The following is an 11,998-nucleotide window of genomic DNA, read 5'->3' as shown; positions in this document are numbered from 1 at the left end:
AATCCCCGGCGGGGGGGGGGGGGGGGGGGCAGGTAATGAGTGAGTTCTCAATTAGTTCCCACAAGAGCTGGTTGTTTAAAGGACTCTGGCACCTCTCCGCCTCTTTCTTACTTCCTCTTGCTATGCGATCTGCTTGCACTCACTGGCTGCCTGCCACTTTTTGCCATGAGTAGAAGCAGCCTGAGACCTGCACCAGATGCAGCTGTCCCAGAATCGTAAGCCAAATAAATCTCTTTTATTTATAAAATTTATAAAACCTAGTCTCAGGTATTCTGTTACAGCAACACAAAAACAGACTACTACACACTGTCATGGTGGGGATTAAGTTTCTAATACATGAAACTTTGGGGGACACATTCAACCCATATCACACCCCTAAATGCAGCCCGTTAAGCTGTATTCTCCGGAATTGGGCAGGGTTTAGTTATGCGCCAATGAAAAGAAAGCAAGTGATCTTATATAACCCTGCCTGGCCCCAGTATTCACTAGAATCAGGTAAGAAATGGCCCCAAAATGGGTCATTAAATTATGATGTCATTTTGTAGTTAGACTTGTTCTGCAGGAGGGAGGAAAAGTGGGATGAGGGCCCATATGTACAACCTTTCATGGCTTTGTATCACAATGAGGTTTTACAAAACAAGTGTAAGATCATGATTCAAAGGGGGAATCCTCAAAAAAAGTAGGTTTTGCCTGACGTAGGGCCAGAGGAAGACCTTGTCATGCCTCATCTAATGACAGGGCCTTCCACCCTGCCTTGTTCTCCTGCCTTTCCAACCCCATATAAAGAGAATGCTTCTGAAGCTGCAGGTGTTCCCAAGGCTGCAGGTTCAACTCTGCCAGCCAGCCAGCAGGAAGCAGTCTCCCCTCCTCCCCACACCTGTCAAGGTATTCAGTGTGGCACAGAAAACAATCAAACTCAGGCAGTGCAATTTCCATTAAGGCAAATCCTTATAGGTCTTGATGACCAAGGCTAACATTCTTCCTTTTCCACTTCAGATTTATATAATTGGAAGAATAACATGCCCTCCTATTGAGATGACTCCCAAAAGACGGAAAACTTATTCACATCTATTTGGGTTGATATTCAGGCCCACATAAATACCCTCCTAACTCTAGAAGAGTGTAAGGATGGTATTAGAAAAGTCTCATCAGGAAGCCAAGAGCCTTCATGAGTTGCAACCTAATAATCCAATTACTATTCTGGCAGCTAACATGGTACCCGGAATTGAATCAGGTTGGGAACACAATGACCCAGGGGATCAAACTAGGATAAATCATGATAAAACATGCATATTAACAGGAATGCAGAAGGGGGCACCTAAACCAAAGGGCTTGAATGAAATACAGGAGGTACAATAAAGGCAGAAGGAAAATCCCTCCATCTTCCTCAAAAGGATTTTCAGGCTTACAGGCAATATACTGACATAGTTATTATGACTTTTATTAGCCAAAGTGTTCCAGATATAAGGAAAAAGCTACAAAGATTAGAAGGGGGACTGGAGATGCTGATGCCCCAACCAATGGAGATTGCTTTCAAAGTGTTTAATAGTCATAACCAGGTACAAGAGAGACAGAAGCTATGTGAAATGAGATGGCAAGCCTCATTGCTTGCTGTGGCTCTCAAACCAACTGGAGAAGTCAGACAGCCATGGGTAAGACCCCTGGGGCCTCCACCATCTATCTGCAGAGGTTATCCAGGAGTGGGATGATGGCAATGTATCCAATGTAGACAAGAAAGCCACTGGTATGGGAATACCCCAACCATCCCAGAAGGAGAAAAGAGGGAATGGGAGCCAGCCACAACCCAAACCACCAGATGCTGCAAATCATAGACAGCGATCAAGAAAGATGGGGTCAGGAGTGGGATGGTCCTCTCAATTCCATCGACATTTCCCACAAAGAACCCCAGGTAACAACGACTGTGGGAAAAAGGCTTGTAGACAATCTTATTGACACTTGAGCCATATATTTAGCTTTGAATGCCCAACATGCCCCCTCTCCCCAAAACCCACTGCAACAATAACAGGCGTCTTTGGAAAAGTATCTCACAGGCCCTTCCTATAACTCCTCAAGTGTCATCTGCAAAAGTTAGGGAAGGTATAGAGCCCCTGAAAAGTGCCCTGCTTGCTTGAGTACCAACTCATTAGGCCTTGTCAGGCCCCTACAACACTCCTACCCTGCCAGTGCAAAAACCAGGGACTAATGAATATCATTTTGTACAAGATCTGAGGGCCATTAACCAAATTACATAAGATATACATTAGTAGTACCAAATCTCTACACCTATTTCACCACTTTGTTTGGAGACTTGTTGAATCAGTTTTAGATTTAAAGGATGCCTTTTACTGCATACCCTGAAGTCCAGAATCCCAAGAGTTATTTGCCTTTGAGTGGGATAATCCAGGGTCCAATATGAAATAACAATATTGTTGCACTATGTTACTTCAAGGATTTAAGAATGCACCTGCCATTTTTGGGAAGCCACAGCCAGAGATTCAAGAAAACTTCAGATGAAAGAGGGGATTCAGGGCCGGCCCGGTGGTGCACTGATAGTGCGCCGCTTGGGAAGCGCGGCAGCGCTCCCGTCCGAGGGTTCGGATCCCACGTACAGACCGGCTCCCGCTCACTGGCTGAGCGAGGCGCGGGAGCAACGCCGAGGCTTGCGATCCCGTCGCCGGTCCCTGGTCCAGTACGGGGGCAACACTGAGGGTTGCGATCCGTTGCCGGACACGGAAAAAAGACAAAAAAAAAAAAAAAAAAAAAAAAAAAGAAAGAGGGGATTCAGCTTTGGTATGTAGATGACATTCTGATCGCTAGCAGGACTGAAGAAACCTCTAGCAGAAATAGGGAAACAATTTTGTAAGCAAATTGTACAAAGAAAGTAAGACATATTGTTTCAAGAAGTAAATTTAAAATGAAACAGAAACAAGATAGAAAGGAACAAATAGAAGACAGAGAGAGATGAAGAAAGACATGAGTACAAAGATGTATTTTTGGCAAGGAAGGTTAAAAGGAAAAGAGTAATTTTGCATGGAAAGGAATATTGTGTAGTAAATTTTGTCCTAAAATAGAATGGCTGGAGTGTTCCAGAGTGGGAAAGTATGGGACAAAACAGAAGATCTAAGCATGTCGCAGAAGGTTTAGTAAGCTGTGATAATGGTTTATGGAGGGTAGAATGAAAAGAATTTTATGTGTAATCAAGTTGGCTAAGACTAGAAGGGAATTATTCATAAATTTTTTCAAAATTTGAATATTAATATCAAAAGTACACTGATAAAAGCTAACGTTTGCTTCCCTATGGTGGAAGAACAAGGTTTTCTTGAAACATTGGACTGCTTTTTATAAAAAATTGTGTGAAGTTTTTTTTTTCTTGGTAATTTATGTCCCTATTTAATTAAGTGACTTAAAACTTTGCTATTTGACAAACTTCACTTCCAAAATTAAATTCTAAAATGAAGTCTCTTGATTTGGACTACTTGGGGTGTTCCAAGGGCCCTGTAACTTCTCGAGGGACCAATAAAAGAGAGACATTATAATTAATTGGGCTTATCTGACAGATTAAGTTATATGGGAAGTATTCACAAAACAAGGAATGATCTTTGTCTTAATAGTTGTATGGATATGATCCAAAATTGTATAAGGTAACTAGAAATCTGATGTGCCTTGGCATAAGTGCTATCAGTTGTAATTCTGGTTATAATTGAATTGTTGAATAAAGAAATTGGCTAGTTTCATAAAATTGCTAACATGACATTAGGCAAAACAAGAAGTAATTGAAATGCTCTGACAGGGCTGTATGTAGGTCGACCAGTACTAAAATTGCTAAGATATGTAAATTAAATGAACTCCACAAGATTGGTCCAAGTCAACTCCCCTATAATGGTCTATTTAATAAACAGTGAAATGCACATGATTTGGTGAGACAAAATTGTTGTTTAAGAGAATTAAGATCCAACATAATCATGGGCTCACAGAGGGCCTGGACAGCTGCATGGTCCACCTTGAGTTTAAGCTTTAATTGTTAAAAGCCCTGCACTCCACAACTCCACAAAAAAGGCAACAACATCCAATTATAAAAAAGTATTAATGGATTGTCCTAAAACTGTAAAAAAGGTTTATAATCAATAATTACTTTATCAGGAGACAGCAGAAAACTTCAGGACCACTGAAACATTTATAGATAAGATTTCACTTACACCTTGGATAAATCTGTAATCATTTGCATGTTTTTCTGATATTTGATGTTATAGCAGTAGCCCAGAAATTGTAAGAAGATATGTTACTTTTGGGGCCGGCTCGGTGGCGCACTGCTACAGTGCACCGCTTGGGAGTGTGGTGGCGCTCCCGCCGAGGGGTCGGATCCCACATACAGACCGGCCGCTCACTGGCTGAGCGAGGTGCAGGCGCAACACCGAGGGTTGCGATCCCGTGGCCGGTCCCGGTCCGGTACGGGCGCGACACTGAGGGTTGCGATCCGTTGCTGGTCACGAAAAAAGGAAAAAAAAAGAAGATATGTTACTTTTAGGGCCGGCTCGGTGGCGCACTGCTACAGTGCACCGCTTGGGAGTGTGGTGGCGCTCCCGCCGAGGGGTCGGATCCCACATACAGACCGGCCGCTCACTGGCTGAGCGAGGTGCAGGCGCAACACCGAGGGTTGCGATCCCGTGGCCGGTCCCGGTCCGGTACGGGCGCGACACTGAGGGTTGCGATCCGTTGCTGGTCACGAAAAAAGGAAAAAAAAAGAAGATATGTTACTTTTGTAAAGCGTCTTTGGAGAAACTTCCAGTAATGTATTATAAAGCATCATTGTGCCAGTCTATTCTTGCTGAGTAAAAGGAGTGAGATCATAGCTCCATCACTCCCTGATAGAATCCCTTCCTACTAACAATTGGGATTCTCTTTAGCCTCTCTTTAATCCCCAAACAGGGCACACCCTCCACGGATCAGAACGGGCCATTGGCAAATTTGATCCAAACACCGACAGCTGGTGCAATCTAGTACTGATTTCTCTGTACCTGTGAGCCTGTCGAAGACTCGAAATTACTTTTCAAGAAGGGCTAAAAGATTGCACTTTGACTTCTCCCAACTGTGCTGCAGCACTGCTGTTCATCAGGCGATTGCTGCATGTGCCCATTGCCCAGCTGCTACCATGAGCTGGCCCAGCAGGCTGCAGAGGCATGTTCTGAGCCTGTACCATGAGCTGCTGTCAGGTGCCTAGGCGGGTGCAGCTGAGCTTCCGCAGCAGGCCTGCCTACCATGCTCCGACATACTGCACATTGAGTACCTGTACCACCCAGGTGGTGCCAGCTCCAGCTGCTGCTCTTTGGCCATGCCAAAGCCATGGGGCCCGACCGAGGAGTCCAGGAGCACGTGGACCACGGGGATCCTGTCTGATGACAGCAACAATCCAAGCAGCCCACACGACAGCCTGGGGGCACCAGAGACCTGGTCCCAGGGATGGTGACAGGTAGAACTTAATGGCATAGGGAAAATAGGAGCCCTCCTTATTGTGTGGGGGGAGAGGGGGACCAGGGAACCCACCTGATGGAAGGTGAGAGGTCTTGAGAGACTAGCTTGAGGCACTGGGGAAATGGAGAGCCTTACTGGTGATGTGGGGGACCAACAGAGGCCTGTGATGGACCGTGAGAGATGTTTCACCTTTCCCAACGCATGGTGATGGGTCAGACCCCTCAACACCCCCCCCCTTGAGGACTTGGGGCGACCTGGATGGTATCAAGCTGAGATCTACTCACTCCGAAGGCAAGGGAAACTGAGACCACCCCCTGATGGACAGAGAGGCTGGGACACCCTTCTCTTGACCCCCGAGAACATACCATCCCTGGCTCCTCAAGGACACTGCCCTTTCCTGTATTTAACTCTGAGAAGAGCAGACTTTTTGCTGAGAAGTTTGGGAAAACGCCCTGATGAAGGGTGAGAAGTGGGAATACCCCTTTGGAAAACTTTCCTTCCACTAACTGTGACAAACCAGGATCATGAGGAAGGGGTTAGGGGGTCTCTCACTTCAGCTGATCAACTAAAGACCCTTCAATTCCCCTACTTGATAGTTCTGAGGGGCAACCCCAGCTCCGGTGCCCCTTCCCCCTCAGGACTGGTTAATAAAGGGAATAAAATTGGGGATGTGCTTAAAAAAAAAAAGTGCTAAGTAACGTAAGTAACATTTTCCCTGTTCCTTATATAGCTAGAGAACTTGCTTGCATAGTTTATCTTGTGTATCCTGTAATTGATAGTTTGTACAGACATAATGGTCACTCTTACTCTCATTCTCAAAGCAGCAATCCTTTGGGGATAGGATTCATGGGATTCACCCAGGCTTGAAAAGATAACTCCATGATAAAAATCTCTCAGGCCCTGGTTTATCACACCTCTAGACTTCTGGAACTGTATACTTGTTGGAGACTTTAAGGAAAACCCATGGGACAAATAATCTGTGAATGGCTTTAGCAAAAGCTTATTCTCTAGTAAGAAGCCAGAGTAACTGTTAGTTCTGAGGGCATATGTCAAAGAGCCAGAAAACTATTTCATTAATGTCGAGACTGCTCCATGTTCCTAATGAAGGACACTCTAATACCCCAAAGGAAGAATGTAAAGTTATCCTTGATATTTTACGCATCACCACTTACTGCTTTCCTAGATTTTTTTAAAGTAATGCTCTTACCTTTTTAATTGGTAGCCTAATTGGTACCACATGTAGAAAACCTGCTTGGGTGATGCCTGCAGAAGATATATTGTGTTCACTTAATGGAACATTGTGTATTTTTTTTCCCCAAGTTGGGGGCTTGTGTATGGTACCAAACAGAACCAAATGCTGCACGTACCTTTCCCCTGACTTTAATACTATAGAGGACTTAATTAAAATGTGGCTGATATTGCTATTTCTCTAGAATCTGCCACCAAATACATTAAGGAAAATACTCTGGGGAAAGGAATGCATGATGCGTTTGTGGGACAGCTAGCTGCCGGTTTTGGGGCATTTGAATGGCAGAGGGCAAGCCCAGCTGTTACTGTTCCAAGGTTTCCTAATCTTTACATTTCTTTAGTGGATCTCCAGATCACTATGGCTTGTGCCACCAGCATAACCCTTAAACTGAATACCTATTTAGATCAGGCTTGAGCCATGAGAGCCAAACAGAGGTCTTTGGCAATTCCATCCTTAAAGCTCTACCTCATGATACTAATTTAAATGTCCACAACTTGTCTGATGTGCTCTGTGCTCCTCCAAGATAGCTCTTTATCTGTGGACGATACCGAGGTTCCCCATGCGATTATGAATATATTAACAGTTGGAGTATAGGAGGCACTTGTGGGGGTATCTAAATAGTCCCTTTTCCATACACAGGCCCAATGAAATCCAACATTGCACTAGTTCTTTAAAACTTTTTCCCCCAAGGATAAAAAATTCATATTGGATGGAGGTCCAACTTATGGGACACCAGATAAGTACTTGTCTAGATATAAAGGGGACTCAAAAGAATATTTCTTTGGGTGCACTGGTTTGCCTTGGTGGGGTACAGCAGCCCATGGCATGGTCAGGAAACTTTCTCTCACTTTAGGGGTATTGCCAATGAGACTTCACTGGCCCAGCAAAGAGGGATTAATTCTCTCGCAATGGGAGTATTGGTTGTGCTATATTTACTACATCATGTTGTGTTTACATTAATTCTTTTGCAGCAGTTGAGACTCATGTAAAGAAAATTAGACAGCAAGCCACGTGGCTCTAAGAGGTGTCTTTTGAAAAGTATGGATTTAATCTATTTGAGAGCATGTTTTCATGGATCCAGTCAGGAATCTGGTCTAGCTTTGAGGGCCCACATAAGCAGGAAATAGTGCTATTGTTTATATTAGGAATCCTCTTTCTCTTAGTAAAATCCTGTATTTGTTATCTGACTCATATATGCAAATCAGCTTCTCCTGATAACATGATGGCAAATGAACATTTCTATTTTCAATTGGAAAATGTTCACGAAAAACTGCAATTAAGTGCAAAACAATTTCATTCCTCATGTCCCTAACTACATCCCTGTCAAGCAGGAAGTAGCCAGAGGGATCATCACCCCCATCCCTCAAAATTGAGGACTGTACAAGGAAAAGGCAGGAATTGTAAGCTTCTAAAACTAGCTGAGACAGGTTTCATTTTCCCATCTCAAGTTATTTCAAAGCTCTCTTGCAGGGTGTAAGCTGAGCCTGGGCAGAGAGAGAAAGGACCATGCCCTCCAGATGACCTCAGGAGCCTGAACATTCTCCACCAAGGTGCTGGATCCAGATTAGACCAACCAGACCAATTGTATTCAGAATTGCCTCATCACATGGACTGATTCAGAGCTAGCCAATCAGTTTTACCTAGTGCCCCATTATTTATTTATTTATTTATTTTAAAGATGACCGGAAAGGGGATCTTAACCCTTGACTTGGTGTTGTCAGCACCACGCTCTCCCAAGTGAGCTAACCGGCCATCCCTATATAGGAATCCAAACCCGTGGCCTTGGTGTTATCAGCACCACACTCTCCCAAGTGAGCTAACCGGCCATCCCTATATAGGAATCCAAACCCGTGGCCTTGGTGTTATCAGCACCACACTCTCCCAAGTGAGCTAACCGGCCATCCCTATATAGGAATCCAAACCCGTGGCCTTGGTGTTATCAGCACCACACTCTCCCAAGTGAGCTAACCGGCCATCCCTATATAGGAATCCAAACCCGTGGCCTTGGTGTTATCAGCACCACACTCTCCCAAGTGAGCCATGGGCTGGCCCTAAAAATCTTTTTTTGTCTGTGTGTGTGGCTGGCCCGTCTGGGGTTCCGAACCCTTGACCTTGGTGTTAGCAGAACTATGCTCTAACCAACTAGTGCCCCTTTAAAAGCCTGTTCAGCCCTGGGTTCTGGGAGAGGGATTTGAGAGTTGTACTTCTCCTGTCTCCACACTAGTCAACTTCATGAATAAAGCCTTTCTTCTTACAAAAACCAGTGCCATGTGCACAAAAGCTGTGCACATCAGCCAGTGAGCCCTTGTTGGGTAACATTATGAGGCTATTCCCAGATTCTATCTGAGACATGAAGAAGTGACCTGAACTAAGGTGGAGATGGGAAGAGAGAAGATAAGAGGACTAAGACTGTGTAGTTGTAAGTGATGAAGTTTGTCAACTAATTGAGTTTGTATATGTGAGTATGGGGGCGGTGAAGAATGCTGAAGATGCAGGAGTTCTGAATAATCGTGCAAAGGAGAAATACTTAGACTATTTACTAAAAGTTGGGAATAAAAGAAGCAAGCTCAGGGTGGAGAGAGTTACTAGGTCCTTGTGATTCTGAGGTGCTATCAGGACACCTACATAGAAATGTCAGCAGGAAATTGAAAATAATAAAACTGGAATGCCAAAGAGATCAGAATTAGCAAAAGCAATTCTGGATAAATCTAAAAGGAGGTGATATAATCACTAAAGTCCTGGAGATCTTCTACAGAAAAGAAGCAGGCCAAACATGCAACCCAAGAGACCATCTATTTTGCAGAATAAGAGTCAGAGAGGTAAGAAAGTCAGCAAGTACCAGGGTTAGAGAAAAGAATTAAGAATCCAGTGGTGATAGATCACATTACCTTAAATGACTCTTCAGAATGAAGCTTCAGTAGTGTGTTGGCAAAAATTAGATTGCAGGGGTAATAAAAGTAGTCTATTAAAGATGGTCAGAAAGAGTTAAAATGGAGATGACTCAAGAGGTTTGGGGATGAAGGTATAGAAAAAGAGATGGGAGTATTACAAAGAGACACAACTGAGAAAAAATTTAAGATGGGCAGACAATAACATTTATGAAGAGAAGGATCCAGAGTGGGGGAGAGAGAGAATTGGCCTAGGTGGTCAGAGCGCAATGTTGATAACACCAAGGTCAAGGGTTCAGATACCCTTACCAGCTGAACCGCACCCCCCAAAGAAAAAGGTAAAAGGAAGAAGGTTCAGGAAGTAGTGGGAGGAGAGAGTCATAACAGACACAGACAGAAAGGGAGGAATACTCCTACTCAAATGAGAGAAAGAGTGAAAATACAGAAAGACTGAGGAGAGGGGAAAGTGTGTGTGCTGGGATGGGGGTGCAAAGGGTGCACAACAAATGGTGTTTCACCTCAGTAAAGGAGAGGATCTGGAACCTACAAAGAGGTAGGGGTTAAAGGCCCTGAGAACAGAAATGATTTTTAGTAAAATGGTAGGATACATTAGGGGCTTCAAATAATTCGGATATATGAGAAGAGGTGAGGACAAAAGGGCATTCTCAAACAACTACACATTTTGGATAGGCTTGTACAGTGGTGGTTAATATATGCACTTGATCCAATTACACATTTCCCTTCAATAGCAAAATAAGTAATATGGGTTTAAAAATGATCTCAGACAACCATAAAATGAGAATTTAATCATGGACTCACTCTCTAATTTGCACTCATAGCAACTGTAGAGACAGCTGTAACTTGTTTGAAACTGTGTAAACCATTTTGCAGCAATTACAATTTAATGAGACAGATCACACGATTAAAACATTTGACAATGTTGCTTGAGGAATAATGCACAGATGAGAATTTAGAAAAAGGAAAGATAGGACAACTGTAAATTGTTCCTCTTGCTTTTGTACAGAACTGAGCTCCTCTTCAGAACAATAACTAGGAAGAAAGGAGGTCTTTCTTAGTAAAAAGAAAACCGTCTAACAGAAAAAGTTTAAAGTGATGACTTACCTTTTCCAGAAATGTCAACACCTCGTCTGGCAGTGGTCTCTACTACCATAACCTGAAAGTGCTAATGATCCTCACAGTAACAGAAGATTGCAAATGGGTACACAGTAGAAAGCCTACTTTACTGCCAATTAAATGTAACTGCTGTTGCCTTAATATTTTCATTTTTTTGATGAATACTTCGTCTGAGTATTCTCATCCATTCACCAGGCCACTTTCGCGACCCACGGAAGCAAGAGTGAAGTGCACAGCTTGTGGCTCACGGGGGCCTGGCGGAGGCTGCGAGGGGCAGCACAGAGGAAGCGGGCCGGGTGGTGGGCGAGCAAGCGGTGTGTCCCGTGCCCGTGGACGCTGTCAACGCGGAACGCCAGGAACGGAGCTCACAACAGCCCGCTCCCCACCCAGGACCCGTTCTACGAGCTCCTTCCTCAGAGGTGACGCCCCGGAGGAAGGGTCCCACCCCGGGCTTCACCGGGAGCGCGTGAGCTACTCACTGTCAATGTCCTCGATGAGGCTGGCGGTGCCAGGCATGTAGTTCATCTTGAGCTGAGATGAGGCTGCAGCGTTGACCGGCGGGGGGCCAGGGCGTCCAGCACGTCCCTGCTCCTGCCGCAGTCGCTGCCTCGGCGGGACCGGGACAGAACCCCGAAGCGGACCCGCGCGTCCGCCCCGGCTTCCAGCCGCCGGGGCCTGCCGGAACCGCCTCCATATTACCTCCACCCACTTCCGGTATCACGTGCCTGTGGAGAGGCGGGACGGCCGTGCCCTCCCGGGACGCCCTTTGCTTGTCCCTGGGAATTGCGGAAGAGGAATCTAGATTGGACGGATGGTGGGGAAGTGCGTTGTCCCTCAAGGAACACGGTTCCTCCCATCGCTGTCCTGTCCGAGACCCCATCAGGAACCTCCGTCCCTTAGTTCTCCCAGCGCGGCGGCCGAAGGGGCGGGACCAGGCCCGGGATTGGCTGTTGTCGTCCGACCCTCTCCACGGCTCTCCAATCCCTCTTCCCCGCAGGCGCCTGCGCAAGGAGCCGGCCGTGGGGGGCGGGAAGCGCTTCTGGGTAGCGGAGCCCATGTCGGCCCTGAGGCGCTCCGGCTACGGCCCCAGCGATGGTCCGTCTTACGGACGCTACTACGGGCCAGGGGGTGGAGACGTGCCGGTGCACCCACCTCTGCCCTTATATCCCCTCCGTTCCGAACCTCCGCAGCCTCCCGCCTCCTGGCGGGTGCGCGGGGGCGGCCCGGCTGAGCCCTCCTGGACGGGGGAAGGCGCCGG

General features: G+C 45.7%; 1 protein-coding gene across 1 annotated transcript in view; it reads right to left on the bottom strand.

The window, feature by feature from the left end:
- LSM1 (LSM1, U6 small nuclear RNA associated) overlaps window positions 1-11,446 on the bottom strand; it is a 19,109-nt gene extending 7,663 nt beyond the window's left edge. Inside the window, exon 1 of the mRNA XM_008590785.1 lies at window positions 11,220-11,446. Within this exon, the coding sequence (XP_008589007.1) occupies window positions 11,220-11,265 (46 nt within the window). The 5' untranslated portion in view covers window positions 11,266-11,446. The remainder of the gene's footprint in view (window positions 1-11,219) is intronic.
- Window positions 11,447-11,998: the final 552 nt, after the last annotated feature.

This window comes from Galeopterus variegatus, unplaced genomic scaffold (genome assembly GCF_000696425.1).
Source record: "Galeopterus variegatus unplaced genomic scaffold, G_variegatus-3.0.2 Scaffold6371, whole genome shotgun sequence".
In the NCBI taxonomy this organism is placed as follows: Eukaryota; Metazoa; Chordata; class Mammalia; order Dermoptera; family Cynocephalidae; genus Galeopterus; species Galeopterus variegatus.
Note: the sequence above shows the minus strand (reverse complement) of the source record. Positions and strands in the feature narration are given on the sequence as shown.